This window comes from Piliocolobus tephrosceles, chromosome 9 (assembly GCF_002776525.5).
Source record: "Piliocolobus tephrosceles isolate RC106 chromosome 9, ASM277652v3, whole genome shotgun sequence".
Classification (NCBI taxonomy): Eukaryota; Metazoa; Chordata; class Mammalia; order Primates; family Cercopithecidae; genus Piliocolobus; species Piliocolobus tephrosceles.
The window spans coordinates 44,903,439-44,919,651 of record NC_045442.1 but is presented as its reverse complement, the minus strand read 5'-3'; the positions used below and the strand labels follow the sequence as shown (position 1 = coordinate 44,919,651).

Genomic DNA, 16,213 nt, shown 5'->3' with positions numbered 1-16,213 from the left:
ATCACTTAGATGCAAGGATATATATAGGTGAAAGCATATCATGTAGATAGAGCTGAGTAAAAAGACCTTGAAACAAACACAAAAGAGTGTATTTTAAAAGCACCCTCTTAGCATATCCTAAGAGTTTGCTAAAGAAAGACATCACAAAATAACACCCTTGACTACTCATTGGCTCTTGCTGTCCATATGGACACTTTTTTTCAGATCACCTTTTGTCTTTCTGCCAAAAAGCAAGGCTTACAGAATATTACAGCACCTTCACGGACATTTGTTTCAAAGAACCATAAGCAGGGATGCATAAGTAATATTGGTGGAACTTTGGAAAAATACACATGTCCAGAACTCAACCTTTGAGATTTTGATTTGTATTCAGTACATTTGGATAGCTTAATAAGTAGGTTAAAATATTTTTAAAGCCCTAAGATGTTTCTGATGCTTACTTTGGTTGAAAATAACTCTTTTTATTTTAAAAACAGTGCAGCTGAAAATATGAGAGAATCAAGAGTTTGTGTGCATGTTTTGTTTTTGTTCTTGTGTATGTGTAGATATCCATAAGATATCTAAATAAACCGACTGAATTAATTCTGCCATAGAAACTTTCAGAGTCCTGTAGAGTATTCACCACATTTTAAAATTCAGAAAATGAAAGGTAACATTCAGATCTATTATTAGCGCCTTAGGGTCAACAGCTCTCTTTGAATGTCCTTTGGGACTTAACATGGGGTGAAGGAGAAGATCACTGGGGTTTTTATCCTTTAATTTCTTATACCCTTGAACCTATGGGAGTTGAGTCTGGAAAAAGATGTCCTTTGGTCTTTGCCCAGTGGGATGCCCCCTGTAGGTTTGAGGACAGAACAGAGTCGGTGGAGGAAAAAGTTATTCTAAGATGGGCTTCTTTGGTTAATATGTCTTCAGATTATATGGTACATGTTTTTTCCTTAAAGAAAGGGAAAAGAGGCTGGGCATGGTGGCTCACGCCTGTAATCCCAGCACTTTGGGAAGGCCAAGGCAGGTGGATCACAAGGTCAGGAGATCAAGACTATCCTGGCTGACATGGTGAAACCCCGTCTCTACTAAAAATACAAAAACAAAATTAGCTGGGCGTGGTGGTGCACGCCTGTAGTCCCAGCTACTCAGGAGGTTGAGGCAGGAGAATGGAACCCAGGAGGTGGAGCCTGCAGCAAGCCAAGATCACACCACTGCACTCCAGCCTGGGCAACAGAGCGAGACTCCATCTCAAAAATAAAAATTAAAATTAAAAAAGAAATAAAGAAAAGGAAAAGAGGAAAAGAAGAAACTTTTTAAATTTCTCTCAAATGTTTACTTTGGTATGATGATATGATTAGCCTCTAAATGAGAAGTAATCTCTTTGCAGAGTCGCTTGGATGTTTACTTGTCACACAATCCTGCCGGAACATCTGTTCAGAATATGCTGCACTGGGCCCAGGTACGTGCTTCTTATTCCTGCTTGATGCACACATACCTCTGCAAGACCCTCAAGGAGTGCTCTCAGAGAACTCACTGCAGGGTTCTGCATGCACCCGCCACTGTCACATTGATGTTTTTGGAATCAGCATCAACTCTTCATTTTTATTTACTTCATTCCCATTTCTTCTCCTTGTCCTCAGTGTCTGGGTTTTGAGCATGGTTCTCAGATATTCTGACTGAGTTCTGATCCTTAGATTATTCCAAACTGCATTTCAAGGGAAGGCTTTTATTTCCTCTTTCAGAAAGTCATCAGCTCTAATAGAACTTTATATAAAATGATGCATCTTTTTCCAGAAAGAGCTGTTCATCCTCCAATCAATATATGGGGCATTTCAGAATGTGGAAACGATGCTTTATTCAGAGCAAATTGAAAGCCATTTTAATTTATGGCTTATGTTTTTACCCTCAGTCAAAGTTTTATTTGTTTTATTTTATTACTCAATATACAGAAAGCTCAGAGATAAGTCTAATTCAATTGGTTTGACTTTCTGAGCCTTGTGTGTGTGTGTCTTTGTGTGTGCATGGACACACATGTGCACGCACATTCCTTTATTATGTAATATTTGCCTATATTCTTGGCTGATGGCTCAGTCACAACGCCTTTTGAAAACTGAACAAAATATAAATAATTCTATGACGGGGAGAGGGCTGGTGTCTTCTTAAAGGTTTAATATATCTGAGAGCGCCCCCCCCCCAGGAATTTGCATTTTAATATATACCCTAACAAATTTGCTCCCTGTTTTAGACAATCACTACTATAGATAGTCTGAAATACTAGGTGAAGATTTCTGAAATACTTGGAAGAGTTTGACCCCCAGGATATAAGGCTTCAAGTTCCTCTAAGAAGAAAGATGTTCAGGATATAGGGCTTCCTACTGATGAGGAGACAGATAAGTCCTCTTATGAGCATGGCCTTCCAGGTAGTACACGTTTAATTTCACAGTTATTGAGCACTTAATATATGCTCTTCTTGCTGCTCATACATGTGATTTTATTCAGTCTCACTGAATTATTATGACAATTTTTTAGTAAAGGCATTGATATCCCCCCACTCTACAAATGCCATAGCATGTTATTTATTTATTTTTTGAGACAGGGTCTCAAAAAAAGCATGCAGTGGTACTATCATTTTACCCAGGCTGGAGTACAGTGGTACAATCATGGCTCACTGAGTTGACAAGTGGGTTTAAGCAATCCTCCCAGCTCAGCTTCCTGAGTAGCTGGCACCATAGGCATGCACCACCATGCCCGGATAATTTTTGATTCTTTGTACAAAGATGAGGTCTTGTTTTGTAACTTAGGCTGGTCTTGGACTGCTGGACTCAAGCAGTCCTCCCACCTCAGCCTCCCAGAGTGCTGGGATTATAGGCATGAGCACTGCGTATGGCTGCCTATTCCTTATACATTTTACAATTAACTTCAATTAAGAAAAACTTTTCCCCTTGACAGAAAGTCCTCTTCAGGATAGAAATAAGTGGGGATGGTGGGGGCATGGTAAACATTTGGTTATAAGTTACATAAGCAGCTAAGGCAAAAGTTATGATCATGATGATGGTAGTAATCCTGTGAAAAAAAGCTGTTTGTTGGGTATTACCAGGTGCTACATGCTTTACAGATGTTACCACAATCTTCACAATCCTAAGAAATAGTGTTACTATCATTCTCATCTCACAAATATCTTGCTTTGAATCACAGATTCAGTAGTCTATTAAGCCTGGATACAAACAAGGTATATTAGTGTCTTTCACACTACTATAAAGAATTACCTGAGACTGGGTAATTTATGAAGACAAGAGGTTTGATAGACTCACAGCTCCACAGGTTGTACAGGAAGCATGACTAGGAGGCCTCAGGAAACTTACTATCACCGCGGAAAGCGAAGGGGAAGCAAGCACATCTTACCATGGCGGTGCGGGGGGTGCCACACACTTTCAAACAACCAGATCTTGTGAGAACTCACTCACTATCACGAGAACAACATAGGGGAATCCCGCCCCCATGATTCAGTCACATCCCACTAGGCCCCTCCCCTGACATGTGGAGGTTACGATTAGAGAGGAGATTTGGGTGGGGACACCCCCACTAGGCCCCTCCCCTGACACGTGGGGGTTACAATTAGAGATGAGATTTGGGTGGGGACACAGAGGCAAACCAAATCACCAGATTTGATCCTAGAGCCCAAGTTCCTAAGTACTACATCCTATTGCCTCCCATTTCTAAAAGCTTGCAGAATTTCAATAGCAGCAGACTGCTGCCTCTCTGAATATAAATCATGATGGGAATAATTTTAAACTAAAAATCAGGACTAAATTAGTAAGTGAGAAAAATATCTGAGATTCAAGCTAAGAAAGAAAAACACCGAAGAGTCTGAGAATAATTTAATGAAGTGCTTGACATAAATGTCAAAGTTATCTGCCTTATCAATCCTTTGTGGGTGGCAAATAACAGAAAAATGAAATGCTGTATATATGAATGTCCTTATATTCTAATATTTGAAGTTTCAATACCAAAATGCAAAAGTAGTCATGCACAGTGTCTCAGTCAGCCCATGGCTATGTTATGCACATCACAGCAGGTGGCTTGCCCTGGCATATGGGAGGCAGACAGCAGCCATGTACCTCACACAGAACTGGGAAAGCTCAGTGGGTGAATATTTCTTTTAATAGTGAAAACAATGTTTAAGGATAGGGAATATAATCATAACAGCTTAGACCACATCATGAGGATAAGGTACAAAGTTGTATAATCACAATAGCAGTAATTTTTAAATGTAAGAAATTCAAGTTAATGCCTTTAAAAAATTATTAAAATTCCTGAAGCAAGATATTCAAGAATCATTCAATTTTGCATCTTTAAAAAATATTTCTGTGTGTAGCATGATAACATTTAAAGGCATTGGATTAAAATGAAAAAAATCTGATGATTTTCATTGGAAAGATACAGGAATGAGTAAAAGATTGTACCAATTCTGTGAATTATGGTAAGAGTTATCATTTTTTATTACTTATTTTCTTAATCTTTATTGAAATTTAGCTTACGTTTCTAAAGAGTGGGGCATAATGTTAATCTTCTTTGTAAATTTCTTCTGTACTGTCTTTAAATGTACACTATTTTCTTATATTATTTTAATGTGTTTATTTTATTTTAGGCTGCTAATTCTGGTCGCCTCCAAGCTTTTGATTGGGGAAACTCTGATCAGAACATGATGCACTTTCACCAGGTACAAAAATAATCCTCATAATCAGTTCCATGCTGCAAATGAACTAAAAAAAAATAGTATCCACTCATTAAGCACCTGCCACTTCCATTTACCACACTGGATATTGTTTATTGCTGTTCTCACAAGCTGCTTATTGGGTTCTTGCCATGTGCCACATCATTATTTCTAATTCTTACAAGGCCATTGCAAAGTAAATATTATTATCCCTATTTTTTTCAGAGGTTCAGAGAGGGTAGGTAAATTACCAGAGTTATTCAGCTAGTAAACAACCAGAGAGAGGGGCTCAAGATGGGCAACTAGATACAGCCAGGAAGAGCTTCTCCCATTAAGAGACAAGACCATCAAGAAGATTGGAACACTCTGAGCAGATCTTCAGAAGAAAGGCATTGAGAGTAAATGGAGGTAGGATGCTGAGCCTGGGCTAGAGGGAGGATTCTGGGAAGGCTGCCCGGGGTTGCTGAGCACCAGGACTCATTCCAGGCCCTGAGTAGCTCCTGGGGAAGAGGTGAGTTAAATAGGAGTGCAATGGCCCACTCTTACTATGGACATAGCTGCAGGACACCCCACAGCCCCCACAGACATTTGAGCTAGTAGGCAGAGCTGCTTGGAGAGTTGGCAGGGACAGGACTCTCGCCTGTGCAAAGCCAAGAGGGTTTGGTGCAGGAAGAGTTGCAGTGAAATACGGCCAGGGATATCCATTTCCCAAGGCTCGCCAAGCTCCTCTAGGTGGCATTGGCCTTTGTTGACTGTTGAACCTAAACAGAACAGGGCTATCTTACCCATAGGATGGGGCCAGTGTGATCTCAGCACATCCCTGTCTGCTGGCCTCTCTCAGGTTTCCTGCCTGGCTGCACCTGCTTGCAGCACAGCCTCACATGCCCAACGAGGGTGCTTCCCCAGTGGTCACTGCCATACCTCCTTCACTGGCAGATTCTGCCTAGCCATAGGAGAGCTTTTGCAGAAAGCTTTTGCAGATGGGCCCCTACCAGTGTGAACATACTTGCAGTCTCCCATGACTGCTTTGCAAGCATGCATGTGTGCAAACCTTACCACCACCACTGCTACGATGAAGTACTTTTGCCCCACCTCCCATCAGAGTGTTGTTGCCAGCATATGAGGAACATCTCAGCCTCTCCAGTACAGTAGTGGCCAGAGAACAAAGCTTTGCACATGGTCCCACCTACCAAGGTTATAGCACACAGCCCAGGAGTGCTGAGCTGAGCCCTGACACCCTGAAGTCATTCAGAAATGAAGCCAGTCAACTAAACACAACTTATATCAAGGGCTTCAAAGAATATAAGAGCAAAAAGCCTCATCCAAAGGACAGCAACTTCAAAGATTAAAGGAATATCAGCCAAGACAGTTGAGAAGGAATCAGTGCAAGAACTCTGGAAATTTGAAAAGGCGAATGACCTCTAAATGACCACACTACTTTTCCAGCAATGGTTCTTAACCAAATGGAAATGACTGAAATGACAGATACACAGTTCAGAATCTGGATAGCAACAGAGATCATTGAAATTCAGGAGAAAGTTGAAACTCAGTCCAAGGAATCTAAGGAATCCCGTAAAATAATTTAGCAGCTGAAAGATGAAATAGCCATTTTAAGAAATAACCAAATTGATATGATAGAGCTGGGAAACTCACTATCGGAATTTCATAATATAATCAGAAGTATTAATGGCAGAATAGTATGGCAGAATTTCAGGAAAAAATCTCAGAGATTGAAGACTGGTTATTCCAGTGAACCCAGTCAGACAAAAATAAAGAAAAAGAATTTAAAAAATGAAAAAAATCTGCAGAAAATATGGGATTATGTAAAGACACTACACCTACAGCTCTCTGGCATTCCTGAAAGAGAGGGAGAGAGAGCAAGTAACTTGGAAAACATATTTGATGATATTGTCCATGAAAATCTCCCTAACCTCACTAGAGAGGTCAACATTTAAATTTGGGAAATTCAGAGAATCCCTGCAAGATAGTATATAAGACAAACATCCCCCAAGACACACAGTCATCAGATTCTCCAAGGTCTATGTGAAAGAAAAAATATTAAAGGCAGCTAGAGAAAAAGAGCAGTTACAAAGGGAACCTCATCAGGCTAACTGTGGACCTTTCAGCAGAAACCCTACAAGCCAGAAGAGATTAGGGGCTTGTATTCAATATCCTTAAAGAAAAGCAATTCCAACCAAGAATTTCACATACAGAAAAACTAAGCTTTATAAGTGAAGAAGATATAAAATATTTTTCAGACAAAATTGCTAAGAGAATTTATTACCACCAGACCTGCCTTCCAAGAGGCCCTTAATGAAATGCTAAACATGGAAATGAGACTGTTACCAGATACTACAAAAGCACACTTAAATACATAGACCATTGACACTAGAAAGCAGCTACACAATCAAGCCTACATAACAACCAGCTAACAACACAATGACAGGATCAAATCTACATATATCGGTATTAACCTTGAATGCAAACAGGCTAAATGCCTCACTTAAAATGCAAAGAATTGCAAATTGCATAAAGAAGCAAGACCTAACTGTATGCTACCTACATGAGACCCATCTTGCATGCAATGACACTTGTAGGCTCAAAGAAAAGGGAGGGAGAAATATCTATCAAACAAATGGAAAAGAAAAAAGACCAGGGGTTGCTAATATTGCTTTAGACAAAACAGAATTTAAATAAACAATTATCAAAAAGAACAGAGAAGGGCATTGAATAATGATAAAGGGTTGAATTTAACAAGAAGACAACTATCCTAAATATATACGCACCCAACACAGGAGCACCTAGATTCATAAAACAAGCCCTTAGAGACCTACAAAGAGACTTAGATAACCACACGACAATAGTGAGAGCCTTCAACACCCCACTAACAGTACTAGACAGATCTTTGATGCAGAAAACTAACAAAGATATTTGGGACCTAAACTTGATACCTAACCAAATAGACTGAGCAGACATCTAGAGAACGAACACTTTACCCAACAACAACAGAAGACATACTCTTCTCATGTGCACATGGCACATACTCTAAAATCGACCACACACTCAACCATAAAGCAATTCTCAATAAATTAAACAAAAACTGAAATTATAGCATGTACACTCATGAATCACAGTACAATAAAAGTAGAAACCAATACCAAGACGATCCATCAAAACCATGCAATTATAAGGAAAATAGACAACCTTCTCCTGAATGACTTTTGGGTAAATAATGAAATACAGGCAGAAATCAAGAAATTCTTTGAAACTAATGAAAACAAAGATACAATATACCAGAATCTCTGGGACACAGCTAAAGGAGTGTTAAGAGGAAAGCTTATAGTGCTAAACACCCACGTCAAAAAGTTAGAAATATCTCAAATTAGCAACCTAACATCACACCTAGAGAAACTAGAAAAACAAGAGCAAACCAACTCCAGAGCTAGCAGAAGAAAAAATAACCAAAATCACGGCTTAACTGAATGAAATTGAGATGCAAAGAAACATACAAAAGATCAACAAAATCACAAGTTGGTTCCTTGACAGAATAAATAAAATTGATAGACTGCTAGCTAGACTAATAAAGAGAGAAGATTCAAATAAACATAGTCAGAAATGACAATGGGGACATTACCACCACCCCACAGATATACAATAATTCCTCACAGACTATCATTATCACCTCTACACACACAAACTGGAAAATCTAGAAGAAATGCATAAATTTTGGGAAGCATAACACCTCCAAAGATTAAATCAGGAAGCAATTGAAACCATAAACAGATCAATAGCAAGTTCCAAAATTGAATCGGTACTAAAACACTACCAACCAGAAAAAGTCCTGGACCAGAATGAATTACAGTCGAATTTTACTATACATGTAAGAAGAGCTAGCTGGTGCCAATCTTACTGAAATAATTCCAAAAAATCGAGGAGGAGGGGCTCTTCTATAACTCATTTTCTGAAGCCAGCATCCATCATTCTGATGCCAAAATCTGGCAGAAACACAACAAATAAAGAAAACTTCAGGCCAATATCCCTGATAAACATATATGCAAAAATTCTCAATGAAATACTAGTGAACCTAATACAGCAACACATCAAAAAGATAGTCCACAACAATCAAGTAGGCTTTATTCCTGGGTTGCAAAGTTGGTCCAAAATATGCAAATCAATACGTTTGAGGCATCACATAAACAGAAATAAAAACAAAAACCACAAGATTATCTCAATAGACACAGCAAAGACTCTTAAGAAAATTCAACATCCCTTCACGTTAAAAACCCTCAACAAACTAAGCACCAAAGAAACTTACCTCAAAATAATAAGAGCCATCCCAACAAACATATGAAAAAAAGCTCAACATCACTGATCATCAGAGAAATGCAAATCAAAACCACAATGAGATACCATCTCATGCCAGTCAGAATGGCGATTATTAAAAAGTCAGGAAACAATAGATGCTGGCAAGGCTGTGAAGAAATAGAAACACTTTTACACTGTTGGTGGGAATGTGAATTAATTCAACCATTGTGAAAGATAGTGTGGCTATTCCTCAAGGATCTAGAATCAAAAATACCATTTGACCCCACAATCTCATTACTGGGTATATACCCAAAGGAATCTAAATCATTCTACTATAAAGATACATGCACATGTATGTTTACTGCAGTGCTGTTTACAATAACAAAGACATGGAACCAACCCAAACGCCAATCAATAATAGACTGGATAAAGAAAATGTGGTACCTATACACCATGGAATACTCTGCAGTCATAGTACTATGCAGCCAATGAGATAATGTCCTTTGCCAGGACACGGATGCAGCTGGAAGCCATCATCCTCAGCAAACTAACACAGGAACAGAATATCAAATACCACATGTTCTTACTCATAAGTGGGAATTGAACAATGAGAACACATGGACACAGAGAGGGGAACAACACACACCAGGGCCTATTGAGGGTTGGATGGTGAGGGAAGGGAACTTAGAGAATGAGTCAATAGGAGCATCAAACCACCATGGCACATGTACACCTATGTAACAAACCTGCACATTCTGTACCTGTATCCCATCTGAGGCAGGCGGACCACTTGAGGTCAGAAGTTTGAGACTAGCCTGGCCAACATGATGAAACCCCATCTCTATTAAAAATACAAAAATTAGCTGGGTGTAGTGGCAGGCACCTGTAATTCCAGCTACTTGGGAGGCTGAGGCACCAGAATAGCTTAAACCCAGGAGGCAGAGGTTGCAGTGAGCCGAAATAGCGCCATTGCACTCCAGCCTAAGCAACAGAGCAAGACTCTGTCTCAAAAAAAAAAAAAAAGAAAAGAAAATAATAATAAGTGCCATTTATAACAAACCCACAGCCAACATAATACTGAACAGGCAAAAGCTTGAAGCATTCCCCTTGAGAACTGAAACAAGACAAGAATGTCCACTGTCACCACTTCTATTGAACATAGTACTGGAAGTCCTAGCCAGAGCAATTACACAAGAGAAAGAAATAAATGGCATCCAAAAAGGAAGGGAGGAAGTCAAACTATTTCTTTTCATGGATGATGTGATTCTATATCTAAAAAACCCCATAGTCTCATTCTAGAAGCTCCTTACACTGATAAATAACTTCAGTAATGTTTTAGGATACAAAATCAACATAACAAAATCAGTAACAATGTCCAAGCTGGGAGCCAAGTCAAGAACATAATCCCAATCACAATAGCCACAAAAAGAGTAAAATGTGAATACAGCTAATCAGGGAAATGAAAGACCTCTACAATGAGAACTTTAAAACACTGCTCAAAGAAATCACAGATGATACAAATGGGAAAACATTCTATGTTCATGGATGGGAAGAATCAATATCATTAAAATGGCCATACTGTCCAAATCAATTTACAGATTCAATGCTATTCCTATCAAACTACAAATGACAACTGACACAGAATTAGAAAAACTATTTTAAAATTCATATGAAACCCAAAAGAAGCCTGAATAGCCAAGGCAATCCTAAACAAAAAGAGCAAAGCTGGAGGCATTACTTGACTTCAAACTATACTACAAGTTTACAGTAACCAAAACAGCATGATATTGGTACAAAAACAGATATGTAGACCAATGGAACAGGTTAGAGAACCCAGAAATAAAGTTGAATACCTACAATCATTTGATTTTCAACAAAGTTGACAATAACAAGCAATGGGGAAAGGACTGTCTATTCAATAATTGGTGCTGAGATACCTGGCTAGCCATATGCAGAAGATTGAAACTGGACTCCTTCTTTTTACCGTATACAAAAAATAACTCAAGATGGATTAAAGACTTAAATGTATAACCTACAACTATAAAAACCCTAAAAGAAAACCTAGGAAATACCATTCTAGACATAGGACCTGGCAAAAATTTCATGATAAAGATGCCAAAAGTAATTGTAACAACAACAACAAAAAGTTGACAAGTGGAATCTAATTAAATTAAAGAGCTTTTGAATAGCAAAAGAAACTATTAGAGTAAGCAGACAACCTAAGAATAAGAGAAAATATTTTCAAATTATGCATTTGACAAAGATCTAATCTCCAAAATCTATAAGAAACTTAAGCAAACAAGGAAAAACCAAACAACGCCATTAAAAAGTGAGCAAAGTACATGAACAAACACTTCCCAAAAGAAGGCATACATGCATCCAATAAGCATATGAAAAATGGTCAATATCAATAATCATTAGAGAAATGAAAATCAAAACCATGATGAGATACCATCTTACACCAGTCAGAATGGCTATTATTTAAAAGTCAAAAAATAACAGATGTTAGTGAGGTTGTAGAGAAAGAGAATGCACATACACCACTGGTGGGAATGTAAATTAATTCAGCCATTGTGGAAAGCAATGTGACAATTTCTCAAAGAACTTAAAACAGAACTGTGATTTGACTTAGGAATCCCATTACTAGGTATATACTCAAAGGAATATAAATTGTTCTATCAAAAAGACACATGTACCCGTATTTCATCGTGGCACCATTCACAATAGCAAAGACATGGAATCTAGATGCCCATAAGAGGTGAACTGAATAAAGAAAATGTGGTACATATACAACATGGAATACTACGTAGCCATGGAAAAGAATGAAATAATGTGCTTTGCAGCAATGTGAATGCAGGTGAAGGCCATTATCCTAAGTAAATTAACACAGGAACAGAAAACCAAATATCACATGCTCTCATTTATAAGTAGGGGCTAAACATTGAGTTTACAGGGACACAAAGAGGGGAACAATAGATACTGGGGCGTGCTTTAGGATGGAGGCTGGGAGGAGAGTGAGGACTGAAAAACTACCTATTGGGTACTGTGCTCATTACCTGGATGACAAAATCATTTGTAAGCAAATCTCCATGATACACAATTTACTTATGTAACAAGCCTGCACATATACCCCCTGAATCTAAAATAGAAGTTGGAAGGGGAAAAAAATCAACCAAAATATGACCCAGGATTCCTGGATTTTAAAGTCTAGTCTTCTCCACTACACTTATTCCTTCTCAAAAAAAAAAAAAAAAAAAAAAAAAAAAAACAAGAAACAAACAAACAAACAAAAAACATGTTTGTTTTTAAAGTATATTCTCTGACTTCTTATCTATGTTTAATAACTAAGACTGTCTAATAGTTCTTTAGGATGTCATTTACTAGCCACTTTAAAAATACCATTATTTGGATCATTAAATATATAAGTAAGAAGTATCATTTTTAGGAAGTAGTAGTATCTGCCAGGGCACACCATTCCCTAGCAAATAGTACTACTTTCGATCTGGTGTGTCACCAAATCTATGAAAACTTTTAGAGAAAGTTTTATATTAAAGGGAAATGTGTATTGTTGTTATTGTTATTTTATTGCCAAATGTGTGAGGAAATCCAATAATGATTTTGGCTTCTTGCCGATAGACTGAGCTTAAACTGAAAAAGTAGTCTTCAATGATACTTGGGTTTTTCAAATCTAGAATGTAGAAATTTGGGGAAAAAAATCTTTTGTTTTTCTTTCTTTTTTCTTTTACCTTTAAAAATAAAGTCAGGGTCTCACTATGTTGTGAAGGCTGATCTTGAACTCCTGGGCTCAAGTGATTCTCTTGCTTCAGCCTCTCAAAGTGCTGGGATTACACGCTTGAGCCACCATGCCCAGCCAAAAATTTTTTAATGTAGGAATTTTTAATGTAACCATAACAACTACTATAACAACTATAATAATGAAAATGTATAACTCAATTCTAACTCTTGTGAAACATCTGACTTTTCTCCACAGCTGCTATAGTTAGATGTACGCGGCAGGAGTGGGGTAGGGATATGCCACACACACACTATTTCAGAATATGGTTGTCTCTTGTGAGGAAACAGTGGTGACTAGATGTACTTAGTTCATATAGTTTTTCCAACGGCCCCTTCACCCCAACCTCCACCAAAAGATACTATATTCTCAATGGCTATGGCAAAGCATTCTAGAGACGCCTCTGGCCCAGTTTTAGTCACATGCCTATCTCTCATACAATCACTGTGGCCTGAAGAATGGAGGACGAACTGGCCAGACCTGGTTACCGAGACCGGATATTGTGTTGAATCAATACAAGAAAGAAGCAGTAAGGGAAAATTTGTTGAGAGTTTATAGAGTACTATCGTCACTAGTTATTTGTAATAGACTGACTCCTTTTTAACATCACACTTCAAATGTCTTTCATGCATTGGTCTCAAAGCTCCCTGAAGAGTCTGCTGATTCCCAAATATTAATAATGCCGCTGAGCCCAGATTTGTGCCTAGGAGCAAGGATATTTATCCTATCCGACATTTTGCTTGAAAAGGTCACATTCTGAGATCAAATGCTGACTAGAAAGATGACCCCCATGGAAAAAAGAACCCTCTTCCTCCAGAATCTTTTCTTACTTTCCCAAACGTGCAAGTCAGAAATACAATCATTGTTTTTTCAATTCACAATTCATATTGGTGCACAAAAGTGGTTTCAAGTATTTTTAACATTTTAATGTTTATATACCATTAAGTGTAAACTAATTGTACACTTGTAGCATTTAAAGAACTTGCTCAACAGCTGATAGTTAATGTTACTTCTACAATGTAATTTTCTGTAAAAACTTTTTTCTCTCTCTTTTATTGCATTTAGCTTACACCTCCTTTATACAACATTACTAAGGTGGAAGTTCCAACAGCAATATGGAATGGTGGACAGGACATTGTGGCTGATCCCAAGGATGTCAAAAATTTACTTCCTCAAATTGCCAACCTTATTTATTACAAGCTGATTCCACACTACAATCATGTGGATTTTTACCTTGGAGAGGATGCACCTCAGGAAATTTATCAAGACCTAATTAGATTGATGGAGGCATATTTACAAAATTAAATGTACTTTCCTTTCTCTAAGCGAGTGGATTTTCATAATAATAATGAGATGAACAGACACTAGAATGATCCCCAGTGATTTCCATCTTCTAGTATCTATGCCTTTGTATAATCTCCTCCCCTTCAACATGGGTGGGATATGAGACTTTGTTCAAGTCAACAGAGCTGGCAAAGGTGTAAGATGTCACACCCTTGATTAGGTTATGTCATATGGCAAAGGTGATAAGATGTCAATCCTGATTACATTATACAAGAAGTCGGCCAGGCTTGGTGGCTCACGCCTGTAATCCCAGGACTTTGGGAGGCTGAGGCTAGAGGAGCACTTGAGGTCAGGAATTCCAGGCCAGCCTGGCCAACATGGTGAAACCCTGTCTCTACTAATAATACAAAAATTAGCTGGATATGGTGGCACACACCTGTAATCCCAGCTTCTTGTAAAGCTGAGGCAGGGAAATCACTTAAACCCGGGAGGCAGAGGTTGCAGTGAGCAAAGATCATGCCACTGCACATCATCTTAGTAGATTGGAGCAAATGATTCTCCTTGTTAGCTTGCTGGAATAAACAGATATGTTGAGAAAACTGCCTTACAAGGAACTGAGCATAGCTTTTAGAACCTGAGGGTGGCCTCCAGCTGATAAAACAGCAAAACACCAAGGCCTTCAGTCACATAACCACAAGAAAATCAACTCTGCCCAAACCTGAATAAACTTGGAAGCCCATTCTTCCCTAGTAACCCTCCATTGCGCAAGCATCCTGGTCAACACCTTGGTGGTAACCTGGGGAGATCCTGAGCAGAGGACCCAGTTATACCATGTCTGGACTACTGACCCACAGAAATGTGAGATAATAAATGTATATTGTTTTAAACTGCTAAGTTTGTGGTAATTTGTTATCAGCAATAGTAAACTACTACTACTATTTGTTATTATTGTATAATAATTACATTAATTATATATTTGATTATATTATATAACATGATATATAATTTATAATTATATTATATATAATATATTAAAATATAATTATGATGTATTAAAGATTAGATAACAATGTATAATAAATATGTAATATACTGCATATGATATGTTATAATAAAATTATATATAATATTAATATAAGATGGTAATTATTATTCTGTCTCTGTGGTTAAAAGTTTGATAGATCTAAATTCTTGAGTAAATATATTTTTAAAAATATTTTCACATATTTTCTGCTAATTCAGTCACCTCTGTCATTGGAGAATTTGTTCTATAGATTGATTTTTCTCCTGTTTATGGGTCCTGCTTTATTGCATGCTTAATAATTTTATATTGAATGCCAGACATTGAATTTTGCATTGCTGATTGCTGAATTGGTTTTTATTTCTTTATATAGGGTTGGAAAACAATCACTCAGGCACAGAGTCAATGATCAATGAATATATGTTTGGTGACTGGGAGTGTCAAGTGTTATGAAGCACTTGATTGGGCCCTGCAGAAATTGGGGTATTTTACAACATGTAATTAATATAAACTTGGCTAAGACTCATTTATGAGGAATTTCCTGGCATAAATAAGGGGGCTGTAGACATGATGGGGAGGGTATTAAAGGATATCTGAGTCTTGGCAGGGGAAGGCAGGCTGGCAGGGCACCAAAGGCTTCACAGGGAGACACCTCTTTGGTGACTATGGCATATTAGACTGGCATATCCTGACACTGATCTTGTCACTGCCCCAGAAATGACTGCACTTACACATGCTGATTCATGCAACTGAAATGTACAAGGAGATGCAGAACATAAAACAAAACACATGTTTATAATTTTTATCAAAAACTGTAATTTGGCCAGACTAGTGTTTTCTTTTCCTGTAATAAAACACATGGGAAATTCTAGTATGAAACTGTTGCTTGGTGTACATGGAAAAAAAGAAGTATATGGCTTGACAAAAATCATCCCCTCCACAATCATTCAAGTTCGCTGAGCCTTTTTCATAGGGAAATAATAGTGTAAGCATTTTACATGAATTGTATCATTTAATCTTCATGATAGCCTTATAATATGGTATCATTCTTATCTCTTCTTTACAGATTAGGAAACTGAAATTTAGAGATACTGGGCAACTTGCTCTA

The 16,213-nt window shown here is 37.8% G+C and overlaps 1 protein-coding gene across 1 annotated transcript in view; it reads left to right on the top strand.

The window, feature by feature from the left end:
• Positions 1-14,105, top strand: part of LIPK (lipase family member K) — a 29,142-nt gene extending 15,037 nt beyond the window's left edge. Inside the window, exons 7-9 of the mRNA XM_023225154.1 lie at positions 1,376-1,447; positions 4,637-4,708; positions 13,866-14,105. Coding sequence (XP_023080922.1) covers positions 1,376-1,447; positions 4,637-4,708; positions 13,866-14,105 — 384 coding nt within the window. The remainder of the gene's footprint in view (positions 1-1,375; positions 1,448-4,636; positions 4,709-13,865) is intronic.
• Positions 14,106-16,213: the final 2,108 nt, after the last annotated feature.